Here is a 19,665-nt window from a genome sequence, read left to right on the forward strand (position 1 = left end):
AAAAAACATTTTCAGGATTGGTTTATCTTAGCCAGTAGCATACTTATGTTACATCTAGTTTTATTTGTTGAAACACGTTATTCCACAACCTCTCCAGATCCAATGAACATTTTCTTGCTTTAATCAATCTGTTCTATTCAACCAATATTGTTAAATACCTATGTCTAAGACCTCTTGCTAATATTATGGGAGATTACAAAAATGAATGACAGTCAAGATTTGTGCCTCAATGAACTAGTTGTGTGGTTTTGTATTGGTCTTATCTTATTCATACAAGTATAAAGGAAGATTTTAAATCATTATAAAACATTTTTTAAATATTTGAGTTAAAATATGCTATGCCATTTACCTAAATTTTTAATCTATGTTACACTTCTTTCAAGTGCTACCTTATAAGTGATGGAATTTACCATGTTTCCTTTGGATGTCTATTTCCACTGTCATCATTTTTGCAACTCACATTTTCACTTCTTTCATAGCAGGTTACATGGCAAAGTGAATAAGGTTGTGTTCCCAGAGTTAGGAAGATCTCAAATTAAGTCCTATATCTGATAAATACTGTGTGACCCTGACAAGTCACTTCTTAGTGTCCTAGGCATTTTGCTAAGATTCTAATAGATTCATCAGGGGAGTTTCACATCAAGGAATTCATTCTATCAATGAAATTACAAGTTTAATTCGTATTCCTATTGTTTCTCATTGAATTTCTTACTATTGATCATCAGACAATATTTCATGAATATAACTGGAGTCTTATTAAATGAATGCCTAAATTCAATCTTGCAAGTAGTGTGAGGAAAAAAAGGAAAAAAAATGATTATTCATCATTTACCCATTATTCCTTCCCTCCCAAGCACACAGGCAGCCACTTTTCCCCACTTATGCAAGCTCACATTCATAGGATCACATCTACCCTCACAACAAATACTAACATGTATTTGCTACAAATATGAAATTATGCACTAGAAAAAGAAATTGGTCTAGTGGGAAATGGTCAAACAAATATACTTTGTAACATATGTGGTTCTTTTGGTCTTACAATTGGTCATCTTTGCTTTCTTTACATAGAAAAATTACATAGAAAAAAATTACATAGCAAAAATAGCTGAATATATGCAGAGCAGTGAACTGAAAAGAGTTAGAAAAGGTTGAGAACTTTTAAAAGTGATTCTTTCCATAGCTGTCTTTGTCCTTCTTTTAGAATGATCAAGACTGATTTTTTATTATTTTAAATTAATTTCTGACTATTGGTTATGTGATAATGTCCCATGCCTTCAACTTATTTTGGGGGCTTCATTTAATATAGGAAAAAAGGGACATTTTTATTCAATTCAACATAAAGAATCTTCATTTAGTGTAAATTGTCATGGAAAGGAAACTCTCAGTTTATAATTTAAGATACAAGTCAATGTTCGTTCATTATTACAAGTCAAGATAGGAAGAGCTACCATTCGTCAGAAAAGGAGATTCTGTTAAGAGTAAACAAGCCTCTTAATATATAAGCCATTGCTGACAATTCCTTATAATGCACAGGAACACCAAGTTGGGGCTAGGTTAAAATTGGTTAACAAAAGGCCTTAGAGAAAATCTGTTGTAATTCAGGTGAGGAAACAAAGACTTTCTAAACTTTTGTTTGTTTTGGAGGCCTTCCACAAGGTAGATGCTATTAGTCTTCTGGTTGGCCTAATCTAAAATTTATGGACTCTTCTTTAGAAAGGCAAAGCATAGGGGTTGTGTGTGACCCCTTACATTTTCCCCAAAGTGGAAGCTTATTATAAAGTGGCAGTAAAGACCAACAAGAACATTTAGAAGAAATAGAACAATTAATGCCATCAAAAACCATACAATATATTAGAGGGCAGGGGGTAAAACATATATATATATATATATATATATATATATATATATATATATATATATATATATATATATATACATATATATATATATATATATATATACATATATATATATATATATATGTACCAATGGATAAATACAAAGTTCATATAAAATTATTTCATTGGTGGCATTAACTTTTAGATGCGGAAATTCATTCAACCAATGTAAGTTGGAACTACCTGCAATAATCTTAGAAAGTCAGCTAGTCATTTATAGTTATTTATAGTTACAGTTAACTATTTGTAGTTATAGTTAACATAATTTTTCATTTTTACTTAATTTTAATCCTTATTGAAAGTTTATTGTGTTTGTTTTTCTCTTGTATGGGATGTAAGACATGAAAGAAATTAATTAGAACTTAAAAATCAAACTGGAACAAAGCAGATTTATAAATGTTAAAATAATAACATTGTTTTATAGTCTCTTGTTACAAGGAAGTAGTGTGAGTAGAACTTTGTTTTTGTAATTGGATAGAATTTGACTTTATAACTCAGTTCAGTCATTTACAAGCTGTGAGAATATGGTCAACTCATTTAAAATCTCCGAGCCTCAGTTTTCTCATCTAAAAATGGAAATAATGTCTATAGTAATAATAATATTAGCAACTGATATTTATTTAGTATTATAGTGTACAAGGCACTTCATATGCAGCATCTCATTTCATCCACCCAATAACCCTGTGAGCTAGGTACCGTGATCCCAATTTTACAAAAGAGGAAATTAAGACTCACTGAGGTTAAAGGATGCCTCCATTGTAATATAGACCAGGTTTTCCCTACTCCAAAGATAACACCCTGTCACAGGGTTATTGTAAAGATCAAATGAGATAAGATAAAGTACCTTTCCATCTTTGCAGTTATCATTGCTGTCAGCTGAAATATTTGCAAGATATATTCACATTCTGTAGATGATATATTAACAGAGAACTATCAGTTTTCTGTGTAGATATATATTTGTGTGGATGTGGGTATGTGTAAAAATGTATAGAATAATTTAAATCTCAATCATTCCTCTTATCTTTCGTAAACTGATGTTACCAGTAGATTATTTGGTAACCAATATCTGATCATCTGGGACAATAATCAATGACAGATATGGTCAAAATGCACCAAATGGGGGAGGTAATTACATAAGCATTAATCATAGTAAAGATTCATGCATTCCATGTGGAAGGTGGTTGGACAACTGCTCCGTTCACTTTTACAAGTCTGTTTCAGCCACTCATGAAAAAATGCCTATCGTGAGACACTGATTAAAGCAGTTCAAATCTTCCTCCAGTCTTGGTACACTCAGAAATGATGAGAACACGCCAGTGTAAACTTCATTTTTTTCCCTTACTCCAAATACAATAGAGAATTTTACTCACTCTGTGTGGCACATAAAAAGTAGGTTCCTCCAAACCGCTACTAGAAATGTGCTGTCACTTTGTTGAATAATAATGACAATTTACTTGCACTCAAAGAAATGTCAAATGGGAGCTAGCTATGAACTAGAGCTGTTGGTGGTAGGAAGATGATTGCCATTTCACCTGCCCCGTGAGGTGTGACCCTGGTACTCAGTAAGTCCTGGCAGGTTCAGAAGAGACATTTTGACTACTATAGCAACAGTACCTTTAGTGACACTTTAACAAGCACAGTTGAAAAAAAATGTCAAGCTTATCATATGATGGTAATTCAGCTTCCTTAAAAATACTCTATTTTATGACAGTTTTATACAGAGAGAGAGAGAGAGAGAGAGAGAGAGAGAGAGAGAGAGAGAGAGAGAGAGAGAGAGGAGGGAGGGAGAGAAGAGAGAGAAAGAAAGGGAAGGGGAGGAGGAGAGGGAAAAGGAGAGAGAAATAGCAAGGAGGTGGTGAGAGAAAATATAACCTTTTCTTGCAACTAATGGTTGAATTTGTCATGTACTCTCTGAGGTGGCTGGGCTGGTCTTGTTCAAGTTTTTATTTTTTCTTTGCCATGGGTTTTCTGACACTCTTTTTCACTTGACAGGTCGCCATGGAGATGGAGGCTATTGGCCGGTGGACACAAATTTGATAGATAGAAGCACACTTAATGGTAAGTATGCAAATGAGATTTCATTGGATTAGTTTAAATAATTAATTGGTTAATCCTGAAGTCTTTTTAAAATTCATCCTAGACTTTAAATGCCAAGAACTCTGGGCTTAAGTGTCTTATAAGAATTCTGGAAATGTGAAAGAATGAGCCAATTTGGGGGCTATTCTACAAGAATTAACAAAAGCTAGGCTAACAAAAAAGAATTTGCACTGAAGGCTAACCAGTTTGGCAAGAAAGTCTACCGCCAAAATTCCATTGACAGGGACACTTTATAATGGGTGTCAAATGGATAAATGAAACTCAATTGTGATCAATTATTTGATAAAAATTCATCATCATTCAGTAGCAGTTGGATACATTGGAGAAAGGAAATATATGAAGAACTTTTGAAGTGTTTTCAGCATTGGGTTTCATAAATTAAAACAAATATGGATGTTTAGCCTAAAGTCAGAGTACCTTGGAAGAATATTTTTATCTCAAAGATAAAGTCTTTATAATAAGCAGGTTATATTTAATTTTTCCCCTTGTATTATACTCTTTTCTTAAAATAACTCACAAATTTGACATAATTATTTATATAATCCACAAGCTATTGGACCAGAAATATTACATTAGGTAATGTGTCTTATTCTTATCAATCACTCAATCAACAAGCATTTCAGAAGCATTAGTCAGTATTAATTAACAGTAGTTAAGTACTGTGCTGAATATATATACATTTACTTATATGTATATACATATACATTCAAATAAATGTATACACATACAAATACATATATACATATATATGCATATAGATATGTACATACAAATGTACATATGTTTGTATGAGAAATACTATAGCATATTTGGGTACTCTTCATCTCTTACCTCTGTCTTTATTAACATTGTTCTAACAAAAGTCTCAGGAGTCCTGAAAGTGACCTCTCCCGGAAGTCTTCTGCTCATGTTAGGATATACAGGAAAGAGCCCACAGAATTTGGAGTCAGGCAAGACTTAGACTTGAATTCCATAGCTAATGTGCTAATTGTATAATCATAGACAAATTTCTAAACATTGAATTACAACTTTCCCATCTTTACTATGGAACAAAAATACCTATAGTATCTAGCTCACAGAGTTTTAATAAGCTCAAAGGGGATACTAGAAGTCAATTACATTTTTTTTAAATTTTAAAGCATTATATAAATAACTGCCTCTATTGTTTGTGGTCATCATTCCTTTTTCCACCAGATGACCATTGAATAATAAAGAATAAGATTCTTCAGGTCAGCTCTCCTTTCCACATTCAACATTCAACCCTGGTAATATATAAAACAGTGTCAGCTCTCCTTTCCACATTCAACATTCAACCCTGGTAATATATAAAACAGTTGTCAAAAGAAATAACGCTAATCACCTGAAAGAATCATTATTTATCTGCAATCTTCTTTAGACTAATAGATACATCTTATAGTGACTCAGGATGGAGATAAAGGCTTGATTATTTTCATTTAGGGTGACAAATTTGCAGAATTATTGTTTCTGTGAAAATTTTGACATGAATGAGTATTTTCTAAGGAAAAATTTCTGGACTTAACACCCTAAAGATAACATTCTTTATGTACTATTTTCATTAGGCTCTAACATTTCCTTTTTTTGTACTTTTACACCCATAGGGAAGAATGTGTTAATTCTCAATATCTTTTGGAAAAAAATCAGCATACAGTAGTTCTAGACATATAACTTCAGACACTATGACTTAAGAAGGATATTGGGGAGGAGGTAATTTTAGATCATGGATAGGCTTTCTAAAATGGTGGAAAAAATAGACAAGCCATAAGTAAGATTTGAGTTCTTGCTCCACCATAATTGGTCATATAATAATAATAATAATAATAATAATAATAATAATAATAATAATAATAGCAACTAGTATTTCTATGGTCCTTTAAGGTTTACAAAGCACTTTATAAATATTATATTGTAACGTGCTCTCCTGGCAGTTACAATTACTAGCTTAATAACCGGTAACGCACTCAAGAACAGCCACGTGTAATCTTAAAAGCCTTTATTATACCTACTCACATAATGCCCTAACTGATGCCCTGACTTATTGGTTCCCGAGTGAACACCTGGTCAGAAGACCCACGTGTTCACTATCAAAACCCTTACCTCTTTTGGCTATCCATCTTGGCTTGGCCACCCAGGCTAGGGAGCAAGGGTGAAGAGCGCCAGGTTAAAGAGGACCGCCTGTTGCCTGCAGTGGGCTTACATAGGGCCTGTGAGGTCACACACACAGCCAATCAGTGAGAGAGTCACCCATTACGAAGCTATCTCAATGTGGCCAGGACCCCGCCCAAGGGCAGTCCTAATATCCACAGAGATTTCTTCTGGGCCTCAATCTCCCGATGCGCTGTGGCACCCATTTAAAGGCCCCTTACATTATATTATCTAAACCTTAAAACAATCCTGTCAGGTAGATGCTATTATTATTCCCATTTTATAGAAAAGATGGAAGTTAGTTGACTTGCCTAGCATCATATAGCTAGAAAATATCTGCAGTCTGATTTAAGCTCATTGTTCCTTCACTTTAGAATCAGCACTTTACTTACTGTATAATCTCAATGCCAGAAAAATATATGACCACCAATAATTAAAGTCACAATCTCTTTGCATTCCAATTTCTTTATAAAATTGAGAGAACGATACCTATACTACCTAGCTCTCTGTAATGAGGTAAAAATCAAATAAGATCACTAATGTGAAGATGAATTGCCTATGGTCATACATAGCTCAAACAGAAGCTATTAACATTTGGGAGATGAAATTTTGGTGCAGATATCTTTTTTAATCACCTTAATTTCCGAAGATATGTGCATGTGTGTGTGTGTGTGTGTGTGTGTGTGTGTGTGTGTATCCTCCAAATTTATTATATTTATATATAAATATATAAATTTGGAGGATACACACATACATATATATATATATATCTTTTTCCTATTCCCATTCTGGGAATCATCTTTGTAAGGAACTATATATATATATGTGTGTGTGTGTGTGTGTGTGTGTGTATTTAACAGTTCTTCTTCTGGGCCAAAGCTTATAAATTTAATCATTGTAATTTTAATTCCTCCTGATTTAATATAATTGACACTAAGAAACAGACTCATCTTTCTATATTTTCTAAACATAGAGAAGCCCAAACCAGGGGAATGTGGGTTAGTGATCTTGTCTTTGTATTACCCAATTTTATGCTCAATATAGCATATTTACCTATCAGCTATCTTCCTAAAGATGGCATCTGCCATCCACGTTCATAGAAAAGTTGAGAGAAAAGAAATAAAAAGAAAGGAAATGAAAAAAAAAGAAAGAAAGAAAGAAAGAAGAAAGAAAGAAAGAAAGAAGAAAGAAAGAAAGAAAGAAAGAAAGAAAGAAAGAAAGAAAGAAAGAAAGAAAGAAAGAAAGAAAGAAAGAAAGAAAGAAAGAAAGAAAGAAAGAAAGAAGAAAGAAAGAAAGAAAGAAGAAAGAAAGGAAGAAAGAAAAAAAAGAAAGAAAAAGAAAGGAAGAAAGAAAGAAAGAAAGAAAAGAAAGAAAGAAAGAAAGAAAGAAAGAAAGAAAGAAAGAAAAGAAAGAAAGAAAGAAAGAAAGAAAGAAAGAAAGAAAGAAAGAAAGAAAGAAAGAAAGAAAGAAAGAAAGAAAGAAAGAAAGAAAGAAAGAAAGAAAGAAAGAAAGAAAGGAAGGAAGGAAGGAAGGAAGGAAGGAAGGAAGGAAGGAAGGAAGGAAGGAAGGAAGGAAGGAAGGAAGGAAGGAAGGAAGGAAGGAAGGAAGGAAGGAAGGAAGAAAGGAAGGAAGGAAGGAAGGAAGGAAGGAAGGAAGGAAGGAAGGAAGGAAGGAAGGAAGGAAGGAAGGAAAGAGAAGGAAGGAAGGAAGGAAGGAAGGAAAGAGGGAGGGAGGGAAAGGAAAGAGAAGGAAAGGGAAGGGAAGGAGAAGGGAAGAGGGAAGAGGGAAAGGGGAAAAAGGGAAGGGGGAAAATGGGAAAGGGGAAGAGGAAAGGAAAGGAAAGGAGAAAACATAAAAGAAAAAAAAGGTAGCTCCTAGGAGCATCTTGTTAATAGAATCAGGGTCCAAATGTATAAAATGTTTGCTCAAGGAGCCTGTGATGATTCATGAAAATATTTGAAGGATGAATCTGTGATCTCACCAGGGTTGATGTCTTCTGCCATGATGCAGATCCCATCTCATCCATTTCTGCCCATCCTGTGTCTGTCTTTAATTTTTGGCATGAGAAGTTTATTCAGTGTACTGGAGACCATCCTTTATTTTTCTTGAAGCTTTGAATAAATATAAATCTTATAAGTGTTGCTCAGTCTATATTTTTGCCATCCCCTACTCTATCCCCAACATCATTTGAAACTCTACCATTGGCTCTACCCTCCCCTTTCCCAAACCTTGATTACCTTGCTATGCACAAGTTGATGAATTCAAACTCACTATGAATATGAAGTCCAACATACTTGCAGATGGGTTATTTTTATAAAGTCATTCTGGGTAAAAAAAAAGAACTTTAGCTCTAGAGTTGGAGCCTATAGGTCAAAATCCCATTACATGTGGCTACTTCCATTAGAAAGTTATGGATTTAAAATCTCTGGGACTCAGTTTCCTTATCTATAAAATGAAATATTTAACCAAATTAAGGTCCTTTCCAGATTTGAGCCAAAGAATGGATCCTAAAAGGAATGGAAGGATGGTGATTTGGAAGAGTTCAAAAGTCACAAATGAAATATTTTTCATCTCAAGATAGTTCAGATTATAGATTCAAAAGATTGTATACTGATAGAAACTCTGAAGTTCTGCTTAACTGACTTGCCTAAGGTCATAGGGGTAGTAAGCATCAAGAAAAAATTGAACCTAGTTTCAAATTATAAACCAATACTCTTTTCACCATACTGTGCTGCTTCTCAAAGGGGAGCAAATGGAAGGATATTGCTGTGAACCTTGGTCTAGAGAGCATATATTAGGGAGATAGGTGGCAGAAGATTAAAGAGGATACCAGGATAAAAATTGGGAAAAAGCTAATTTCTTACTGGCTCCTAACTGAACAGTTATTACATGTACTTTAGATTTAACAACTGTAAGCCAAGCAGACAGGAAATTATATTCTATTCAAAAGGAATCCCTAAGGGATGTTCTTTCTTTAAAAAAAAATCAAGTTTAAAAAATCTACATTGACAGATGAAGCTGACCCTGCTAAAATTTTTAAGTGGCCTTTCAAGTTTCTGGTTGAAAAGCAATCGTAGCCCTAATTGACATTAATAGGCAAGCTAATCAAATGTTTCTCTAGACCTCAGATCATGAGAATGATGGTAATTGAAGGAATTCATATATAATGGATCTTTTTTTTAATCTTTCAAAGAGAAAGTTTCCCATGAAACATTTCATCATTTTATTTCAATTTGTTTAATCCTCCTGGTGAGAAATACAATAGTAATTAAGCTTGACCTGATATACAATATCAGCACACAAGAGAAAGCTGTGAAGATGAAGCAGATTGATAGCATCTGAGGACTGTGAGCTGGATTTTACAAAAGCTCTTAACTTCCTCCCTCCCATCATCTAATGGAGTTTCAGGGTGTTCTCATATTAGAATGAGTGACTGAACAAAGTACCTAAAGTACAAGGGTAAACCTTTACAGGGAATAGCAAATTATTATATGCTCTTTGGTTGATTAAAGCAGATTGGTAGGACAGAAATAGATGGAAGGAAGAGGGCAGAAATAACTCTTTTTCTATTGTACTATCCCAGCAGATAAATGATAGGATTTATACAATTTAGCTTTAGCTCAAGCTATTATAAGCAAATCAGTAATGCTGTTTGAAAACCCTTGCCCTTTAATTATAAGTCATCTATATTTTGTGCTTTGGGAAGGGGTCTCATTTTCCAATTAGGTATAACAGTGAGATCCTAGAAAATGTCCTAATGCATTTGCTCCGCTCCTCAAGTAGGGTCTAGAGACAAATGAGAATTTTGAAATATGAGAGGAGAGGAAGAGAGAGAGAGAGAGGAAGAGAGAGAGAGGAGAGAGAGGAGAGGAGGAGGAGAGAGAAGAGAGAGAGGAGAGGAGAGAGAGGAGAGAGGAGAGGAGAGGAGAGATGGAGAGAGGGAGAGAGACAGAGAGAGAGAGACGAGAGAGAGAGAGCGAGAGAGAGAGAGAGAGAAGAGAGAGAGAGAGAGACAGAGAGAGAGAGAGAGAGAGAGAGAGAGAGAGACAGAGAGAGACAGAGAGAGAGACAGAGAGAGACAGAGAGAGAGGAGAGAGAGCAGAGACAGAGAGAGACAGAGAGACAGAGAGAGACAGAGAGAGAAGAGGACAGAGAGAGACAGAGAAAGACAGAGAGAGAGAGAGAGAGAGAGAGAGAGAGAGAGAGAGAGAGAGAGAGACAGAGAGAGACAAGAGAGAGACAGAGAGAGACAGAGAGAGACAGAGAGACAGAGAGAGACAGAGAGAGAAGAGACAGAGAGAGACAGAGAAAGACAGAGAGAGAGAGAGAGAGAGAGAGAGAGAGAGAGAGAGAGAGAGAGAGAGAGAGAGAGAGAGAGACAGAGAGTGCAAAACTCAGCATGGAAAGAAATAGTTATCACATTGCCCTTCAGACTTCAAAAAATGATTGGAATTTGTATATATCTATTTAACCCAAATGAATTCATTTCTAAAAGCTCAGTAGAAAATGGACAAAAAACCCATCATTAGCTCCCTTAGTCTGGGTGTGAAGTTTCTCTTTATGCAGTCTAGCATCACAGAGCTTTTTATGGCTGCCATATCACACAGGTGACCCATTTTCAGCTTGCCCAGGTCTCCTCCAAATGAACTCTTAACTAGTCATCTTCTGCAGTTTATTATTTTTCATTCAAATGTAGGATTTTATATTTGCCCTTACGGCATATTTCTTATTGAGTTTGACCCATCATTTTACCCTTTCAAACTATTTTTGAATGCTGACTCTATCATTCTAACTTGATGTCATTCACATACTTGATAAGCATGTCACACATGTCTCCAACCAAATCACCTCTTAAAAGTTAACCAGAATAGACCCAAGGACAGCTCTCTATGACCCTGACTAGAAATTTCCCTCTGGGTTGACATTAATCTCTTTAAGTCCAGTTTTAAATCCATCTGTGTATTCTGTAATATAATTCACATTTCCCCCCCCCCACCTTATCCATGAAGATTGAATGAGACATTTTGTAAAATGTTTTACTGAAATCCAAATTTGTTCTGTCTAGGACATGTCCATGATATACCAATCTTGGAATGCTGTCACATAATCCAAGAAGTAGAAGGGGTTTCAGGGATCAAGGAATCCTAATTATACTTGACCAATTGACTTCCCATTTTAGAACTTAATCAGCCTCTACTTGAAGACCCTTAAAACCGAGGAACTGTTACCTCCCAGGTCAATCAATTCTCCTTTCTAATCATTCTAATATTTCGAAAGGATTTCTTTACCCTAAGATGAATTCTAACTATGTAACTTTCAACATTTGTTCTTTGTTCTTCCTTAAGGATCCAGAAAGAACAATCCTCATCCTTCCACTACCACTACTCACCTCCCATGTTACAGCTTTTCTAATATTTGAAGATAATTACCATATTTGCTTTAAGTATTTTCCAGGCTAAAGATACCCAGTTCTTTCTGCCATTATATAGCATATTCTTCCGCATTTTTATCATCCCATGAACCTCTTCTTCCCAGTCTCAACATTTTTTATGTCTTTCTAAAAATATGGTGAGAATTGAGCATGTTACTCCTTATGTTGACTGAGCAGTGCAAAGTATAGGCGAATTTATTACTTCTCCCTTTCTGAATGTATAGCTTAGGGTAGCATTTACTTTTGTCTCTCATGTCACACCATTTATTCATATTGAATAAGGATGCCAATTAAAATCTCCCCTATATCATGTTTGTACATTTGTTTTGTTTTTTTTAACTGAAGAGTAGAATTTTACAGATATTTGTTTTTTAATTTTAGAACAGTTGACTTGACCCAATGTTTTGTCCTATGGAGTTGTTTTTTTAAAATCTAGATTCTAAAATAATAATAATGAAGATGATAATAAAGATTATGTTTAAGTATCCCTTCAAATTCAAATAGTATTTTCATAAGCATATTATCAATGTTTTAATTCAAGTCATCGATGAAATGTTGAGCTGAATAAAATCAGGGTTATATTCTTGACAAGGGATATACAAGATCAGTGATCTATCTTGCTAAGTATTAAGTATCTAAGTATTACACACCTATATATTTCTGAAACATTTCTCCAGATTGACAGCCACTTTGGAGAAATGACTTTACTCTGGCTACTATGGAGAAAGCAGTATGGTACAATGGACAGCATTTTAGACTTGGGGTCAGAAAAACAATATTCTAACCTCACCTCTGGAACATTACTTGTATAATCCAGAGAAGGTGAAATTATCCAAATCAGTTTCTTAATTTGTTGAATTGGTATATCATGGGTAAATCTTGTGAGACTTGAGTGAAATGACATGGATATATAAAGTCTGTTTCAAACTTTAATACATAAACTATTATTATTATTATTATTATTATTATTATTATTATTATTATTTAGGCCCATTTGTGTAACCAGTCTAAATATTCCTAAATATGCTATTATCCAACCCATATTTCTCCATCTTAGCCTCAATTTGATATAATATAGACAATAAACCAAGTGGTAAATCAACCAACATTTATTAAGTATTAATCCATGCTAATCATTATGCTAAACACTGAGCATACAAAGCAGCAGCAACACTGCTCTCAAGGAGCTTGCTTTTTAATGGGAGAAAAGCACATAAAAAATGAAAGCTGGTGGTTAAAGGCAATTTCAAAGACCTTCTGTGGAGTTGGATCATGAATTAAGCATCTCAAGGATCTAAGAAGAACAAAAGGCTGCAAATTTCAGATCAGAACTTTTCTAGCATGATGAATAGCAAAGGCACAGAAATGGGAGATAGAGTATGATGTGTGAGGAGTAGCAAGTGGACCATTGTGGCTAGATTGTAGACTGCATGGTGAGGAATGAAGGGAAGAAGCTTGGAAATTGAGAAGATATTAGGTTATGAAGAGTCCTAAATATTGAACAGAAGGCTTTGTATTTGATTCCAGAGCAGGAAAATGACAGGGTCAGATATATGGATTGGGGGAAAGAATCACTTTGACTCTTAAGTATAAGTTGATTAAAAAGAAAAAAGATAAAGCATAGAAACTGAGTACTATAGAAAGATGTTTCATCAGTCCATTTAAGAGGAGATAAACTAGGTAATGGCAGAAGTGAAAAATGTTGTGAAGACAGAAAAAGCAAGAATGGGCAATAAATTGGATATATCAAATGAAGGATGACACCTGGGTTGCAGGCCTCAGTGACTAGAAGGACCTGGAAGGATAACGGTACTCTTCATGTTCATAAGGAAGTTGGGAAGAAGGGAAGGATTTAAAGAAAAAAATAATAAATAAATAATTTCTGTTCTGGACACATGGAGTTCAAGATATGATGTGAGGTCTGGGGGGGGGGGGAATTAAAGTTGGATTAATAGACCTGGGAATCACCTGTATAAAGATGTTAATTGAAATCATGGGAATTGATGAGTTCACTTAATCACAAAAGCATTTATTAATCACTTGGAATGAGATAGGCCCCATGCTAGGTACAAGGGATATAAAGAAAGAAAAAAAAAAAAAGAAACAGACTCTTCCATTACAAGAATTGCATTATACTAAAGGAGGTAAGATTCACAATGCTTTATGCAAGCATACCATGAAACTACTTTACAGAAGTCTAAGTATTATGTGTCTATATCATTTCCCAAATGTGCAACTCAAGTTACCTTGTCAAAATAAAGAAAATTATATTAGTTCTACATGAGTCATTCTTGATGAACCATATTGGATTTTAATGAACACTGCCTCCAGTCATAAGTATTCATGTGTCATTTGCTTAATGATGGGTTATAGAAATCAAGGTCATGGGTCTATGGTTTATAACATATATTGTTTCCCCTTTTTGAAAATTAAAAAAAAAATTGTTACCCTTTTCTAACCATAAGATCACGCTAGAAAAAGAAGGGATCCATGGGTCATTTAGTACAAATCCCTCATCTTACAAATGAGGAAAAAGGTTTAGGAAGAATGACTTATCTAAGGTCACACATGTAATAAGCATCAGTGTTCTTTCTCCAGAACCAAGGTTATTTCTATATTCTATATTCACTGGAACAGAGTCCGTTCCAATGGCTCAGCAATCATAGCTGGCATTTTTCTTTTGCTCACTATTTTAGGAAATAGCTCATAGACTTGCTGACTCAGCAAGGTCAACTCTACTGCATGTTTATCTCATTGCTTTTTTTGGGTTGCCACTTGCTGCTAAACATTTTCATTCTATCACTCTCAGTTCAAAGGCCATTTGCCTTGAAAAATAAAACAGAAGCAAAATAATATACAAGGTATATCTTGCTTTTTTATTTCTTTCATCTTCCAATCAATCATTATATTTGTACTCAAGGAGTCATGGATTTGTCAAGAAGTTTCCAGGTTTGGGAAGTCAAGAAGACCCAAAACTAAAAATAAAGAGACAAAATTTAAGGAGAGCAGAACTAGGGTATTAAAATTTTAACCCTCTAGTAGAAGGTCAGATCTTTCTATAGACTTGGTGATATAATTTTCTGGATTCATTTTTTTAGGTAACTGGTTTAATAGACATCTATGTCAGTCTAAAAATAGCATCATATAATTATGAGAACTGAACTGAGAAATTAGGACCCCTGACTCCTAAGTCTGGTTTGAGTTGCTAATCATCAGCAATATCATCAGCCTCTTTGTGTTCTGATTTACCAATTTATAATAATGGAGCATTACCTCCTTTATTTAACTAGATGTGTTTTGTAAAAATTAAATGTGACGATGTAAATAAAAGTGCTTTGAAAGCCTATAAATGGCTGTGGCATCATGAATACAGTGTTTTACTGAAATAAGGACAATTTCAAATCTTGCTTTTGACTTAAATCCATAGACAACTTTCTGATGATCATATAGAAATGTAACCAATGGCATTAAGAATAACTGAATCTTTTACAATATCACCATTTATGTCTAAATCATTAAAAAGAAAGAAAAAAAGTAACTGAATCTTCATGTCACTTTGAAAAATGGTTTCTTGATTACTTTACCTTTAAAATAAGAGTTCAATTATTTTTTATGAAATCACAATTCTTTATTAATTTATCAAATTATATAAAAAGGATATTCAAGAATAAAATATCAAAAGGGATAAATCCTCCAAGTGTTTATGATATTTTTGGCACTCTGTTAAAAATTGGAGGTGCCAAAAAAGAAATAAAAGAAAGGACAAAAGATAATACTCCTTCCCCTCAAGAAATTTCCATTCTACTGGAAAAATATAATACAAAAAAAGTACAACTCTGTGCAATTTGAGAAGAGGAAAAGTACTAGTAACAAAGAGAGTTCATTTATGGAAGGCTTCAGAAAGGGTGGGCCATCAGAGTTGAGTCTCAAGGAACACAAGGATTCTGAGAATCTGAGATGAAGTGGCCAAAGAGAGAAATATGGTCTAAGTATAGAGAGTAGCCCATATGCACAAGTGGAGAAGAGAGTTTGGATATTGGGTATAGAAACAGTTTGTAGGTGGTCCAGTTTGGCTGAAGCATATGGTTTGTGAAAAGAGATAGTGTGAAGTAAGAGTAGAAATGAGCCAAATTTTGAAGGGCCTTGCTTAAATGTCAGACAGAGGAGTTTATCCTAGAGGCTATGGAAAGTAACTGAATGGGTTTTTGGAGATCAGACATGTGCATTAGAAAGATGGTTTGGCCCATATGTAGAAGATGAATTGGAGAAGGGAGATAGTAAAAGTAGGATGATCTAATAGGAGGTCATTGTTTTGTTTTGCTTTGTTTTGTTTTTCACTATTAGGATAGTAACCCTTGGCAAGAAGTGCTGAGAGCCTGAATTGGATGTGTAATTGCCACTTCAATGTAGCATGATTTGTTTTTGTGTTCCTTTGAAAGAAAGTCATATTGTAGGTGCAGGGTGAGATCCACAGGGCAACTGTTTTTGACGTGGGAGAATGGGATAATGGGAGAAAGGCCCAAGGTGTCTCTTCAGCTAAGAACCTGGGTGACAAGATAAATAGAGAAGTTTGGAGATGCAGAGGTAAAATGTGCTATGGGGATGTGGGAGATATCTGTGAAGCTGAGTCATAAAATAGATAAGATTTAGTGCGGAAGATAACCAGTTCTATTTGGAGAATGTTGGCTTAAGATAATGACAAAATATCCAAAAATGTCCAAGGTTCAGTTGAAAAAGGGATGAGGAACATCTAGAATTCAGGAGAGACAATAGGGTCAAATGTATAAATGTGGAAATCATCTGACTACAAATGATATTTAAACCCATGGGAGGTGATGAAATCATCAAGGTGGAGAACATTCATTATCGGTCTTGTTTTGATTCATTAATTTCAAATCCAGAATTCATTATCAACCTTGACCCTACTGGAGTCAGACATCTGCCAGGATTTTTAATTATTATAACCTAATTTTGTGGAATCATAAATTTCTTATTGTTTGAGCAGGAATTTGGCTTACTTAACTTTAGCTGAAGACAGTATCACTTATGACCTTCCCAGTCTTTTCTGCATAAAGTTCATATTTTCTTGATTATCTTTTCCCCTTTGAAATGGGATATCCATTTTTGTGAAGAACTTTTCATACTATCTTTAAAACTGATACTTATATTTATGTATAACCATAAAAGTCTGGAACCAAAGATATATAACATAAGCCTTGGCATCCTTGAGTTTTCCCTAGTTAATTTTTTCTAAAAAAATATTTTTCATTGATATCTTTGCTTTTATATACCCACCTGATTATATGCTTTCCTCTTTTAATCTCCAGTGATTTATCCATTGGAACAAAGAATGAAAAGAAAAGAGCAAATAAAAAAGCAGTTCAACAAACAAATTAAATATCAACTCAGTTTGATAATATGCACAGTGTTTCACAACAATATCCACACATATATAACTTTGCAAAGAAAGAGGGAGGTATATTTTCTCATCTTTTTTTCTGGCACTAATATATTATTATTATGCTTATACAAACTCCTTGCTTTCTGACAGGAAGTATAATATCTTCCTGTGCCATAAGAAAGGTGAGATGAATCTCCCATGATTTGGGCTTACCATGCTTACAGGGGGGAAATATGTGTGTGTGTGATTTTTCATTTATTTATTTTCACTTTTTGCAAACACTTGAAATACCTACATTGTCAGATTCTACTCTAATCAAATTGTTCAGTGTCAGTTTAGAAGTAATTGTTGGATATGAATTCACATAAACAGTGGGAGTCACAGTTCTTTTGTTAGTTATCATCAAAAGTTCAATTTATTAAACAAATCAAGGTATTAATCAAAGAGGGCATGATGAAATTACTTCAACAAATAATATTTTAGAGAGCAGATTCAAATTTATAATTAAGAAAGTTATAACTTCTGTTCCATGATCATTCCTGACTAATAATGCTGGAGGAAATGTTTCATTTGTAGCTGAGATCCTTTAGAGAAAAATATGACTTAAAATTTTAATGAGCCTTATTTCCTGAGATTCAAGACATATCATAAGATATTTTGTTTTTGTTTTTTCCTTTTCTTCCCATCTTTTTTTCACTGAATAATGGATCAACCATTTTATCTTTAAAATTAAAAACCATTTTATCTTTCTTAAGGCAGAGCCCTATAAAATATAAAAATTATTACATATTGAGTTTTTCAGTGTGAAGACAAAGGTGAGATTGATAGATATAGTTATAAGAGGAGTTTAACTTTCATTTCTTTTGGTCTTTATTTCTGAACCCTCTATATATGCAATAGGATTAGTTCATAACTCAAGTGTAGTGATTTTTAATCAAGGTGGGAGACTTTGAACTAATTTAAGCAATCTCTCAGTTAATGTTTGGGGAATTGGCTGTTTAGAAATGCTTTCTAAAGTAAATGAAAAGCTATATACCTGGCAATAATTACCTAGTATAGAATATTCCTTGGAAATTAATCACCAACTGGGATTAAAAGCAGCTTCAGCAAGGGCCATCAGCCTCCCCAAGTTATGCATTAATCCTCTTGAAAAGCCCTACTCTTCATTCATTATTCTTTAAATATTTCCTACAATGTTATCATGATGCAGCACTCAGCAACATCAATATCTTGTACTTTATGACACCATCCTGAACCCAGTGACTGCTTTTTAAGTAGAATTCATACACTCTTGACAGATTATAAATTATATGTGCTTTAAAGATGGTTTCTTAAGGAGGGGAGGGAAGTAAATTGTGAGTACAGGGTGTCAAATAATTTATCTTTGGAAGCATCAAATAAGTAAGATATTCCTCATAAACCATGACCTTTGATTTACATCACAGAATAATTTCTGTGGAACTAAGTAACATTCATTTTCCTTCTTTCCTACTTAATGACAGCAATTTAGCCATTTCCTCTGAGATTATTTTTTCCCACTCCACTTTAGAAATTTTATTTATATAATTAGTCATAGTTACCTGATTGATCCTAGTAGGATTTGACTTCCACGGGTACCGAACATTGTATTTTTGTCTTCTTCCAGAGCCACCGATAGGACAAATGCATCCCCCACATGGCAGCGTCACTCCTCAGAAGAACAGCAATTTGCTTGTGATCATCGTCGTCACTGTTGGGGTCATCACAGTATTGGTGGTGGTGATTGTAGCTGTGATATGCACCAGACGCTCTTCAGCCCAGCAGAGAAAGTAGGTGAAAGCTGGAAAGCAAGATGGGGAGGGACCCTGATAGATGGGTCCTTTTGTATAATCATATTAATCATATTTTGTTTTTAACAACATACCTGTAAAACAAATACATCATCATCAATGTAGCAACTAGCATTCATAGAGCACTTTAATTTTTGCAAAATGCTTCCCATGTATTATCTTATTCAATCCTCACCAAAAAAAAAAAAATCCTACCAGGAAGATTCTATTTTTATTACCATTTTATGAATGGGAAATTGAGTCAAATAAATAGTAAGTTAGTGCTTCAGACAAGAGTTGAAATCAGGTCTTCCCAAACTGAAGTAGAGTATTCTATTCCTTGTGTCACCCAGCTACTTACTATGCTACCTGTCATACTCATCCTATGTACCTGACTATGAGGATCATCTTTCATTTTTCTTTCCAAGCAAAGAATATCCAATGGAATTAAACAGAGCCACACAAGCATAATATTAGAATCTTCTTAAACTCTAAATTTCTGTCACTTTCACCCTGAGATAGTTTCCTAGCACGTGAGAAAGCATTTATGAGCATGAGTAATCAACCTGAACTGACACTCCTTCAATTTTTCTCTAAAAGTTTTTCCATTCATGACCCCTTTTCACCCAAGAAATTTCTAGGTTTATAGATATACAAATCAAACATTTACTGATAATAAATGAGCATTTGGTTATGAGATTCCCATGTAAGATCACAAATTACAGTTTAAGAAAGCTGGTATATAAACTATTCAATCTTTTTAAGTGTAACATTTTGTCCAGATTTATGATTTTATTGATGTAGGAAATTCTTAGCAAGAGAATTCTCTTTACTAGAGCAGGTTTAGTCATTGTTCTGCAACTCCAA

At 34.2% G+C, this 19,665-nt stretch overlaps 1 protein-coding gene across 3 annotated transcripts in view; it reads left to right on the top strand.

The window, feature by feature from the left end:
- The window catches only part of DCC (DCC netrin 1 receptor), a 1,370,610-nt gene that overhangs the window by 1,280,774 nt on the left and 70,171 nt on the right, over positions 1 to 19,665 (top strand). For all 3 annotated transcript variants that reach the window (XM_074279384.1, XM_074279385.1, XM_074279386.1), the window contains exons 22-23: positions 3,891 to 3,956; positions 18,636 to 18,798. In XM_074279384.1, the coding sequence (XP_074135485.1) occupies positions 3,891 to 3,956; positions 18,636 to 18,798 (229 nt within the window). The remainder of the gene's footprint in view (positions 1 to 3,890; positions 3,957 to 18,635; positions 18,799 to 19,665) is intronic.

This window comes from Sminthopsis crassicaudata, chromosome 1 (assembly GCF_048593235.1).
Source record: "Sminthopsis crassicaudata isolate SCR6 chromosome 1, ASM4859323v1, whole genome shotgun sequence".
Classification (NCBI taxonomy): domain Eukaryota; kingdom Metazoa; phylum Chordata; class Mammalia; order Dasyuromorphia; family Dasyuridae; genus Sminthopsis; species Sminthopsis crassicaudata.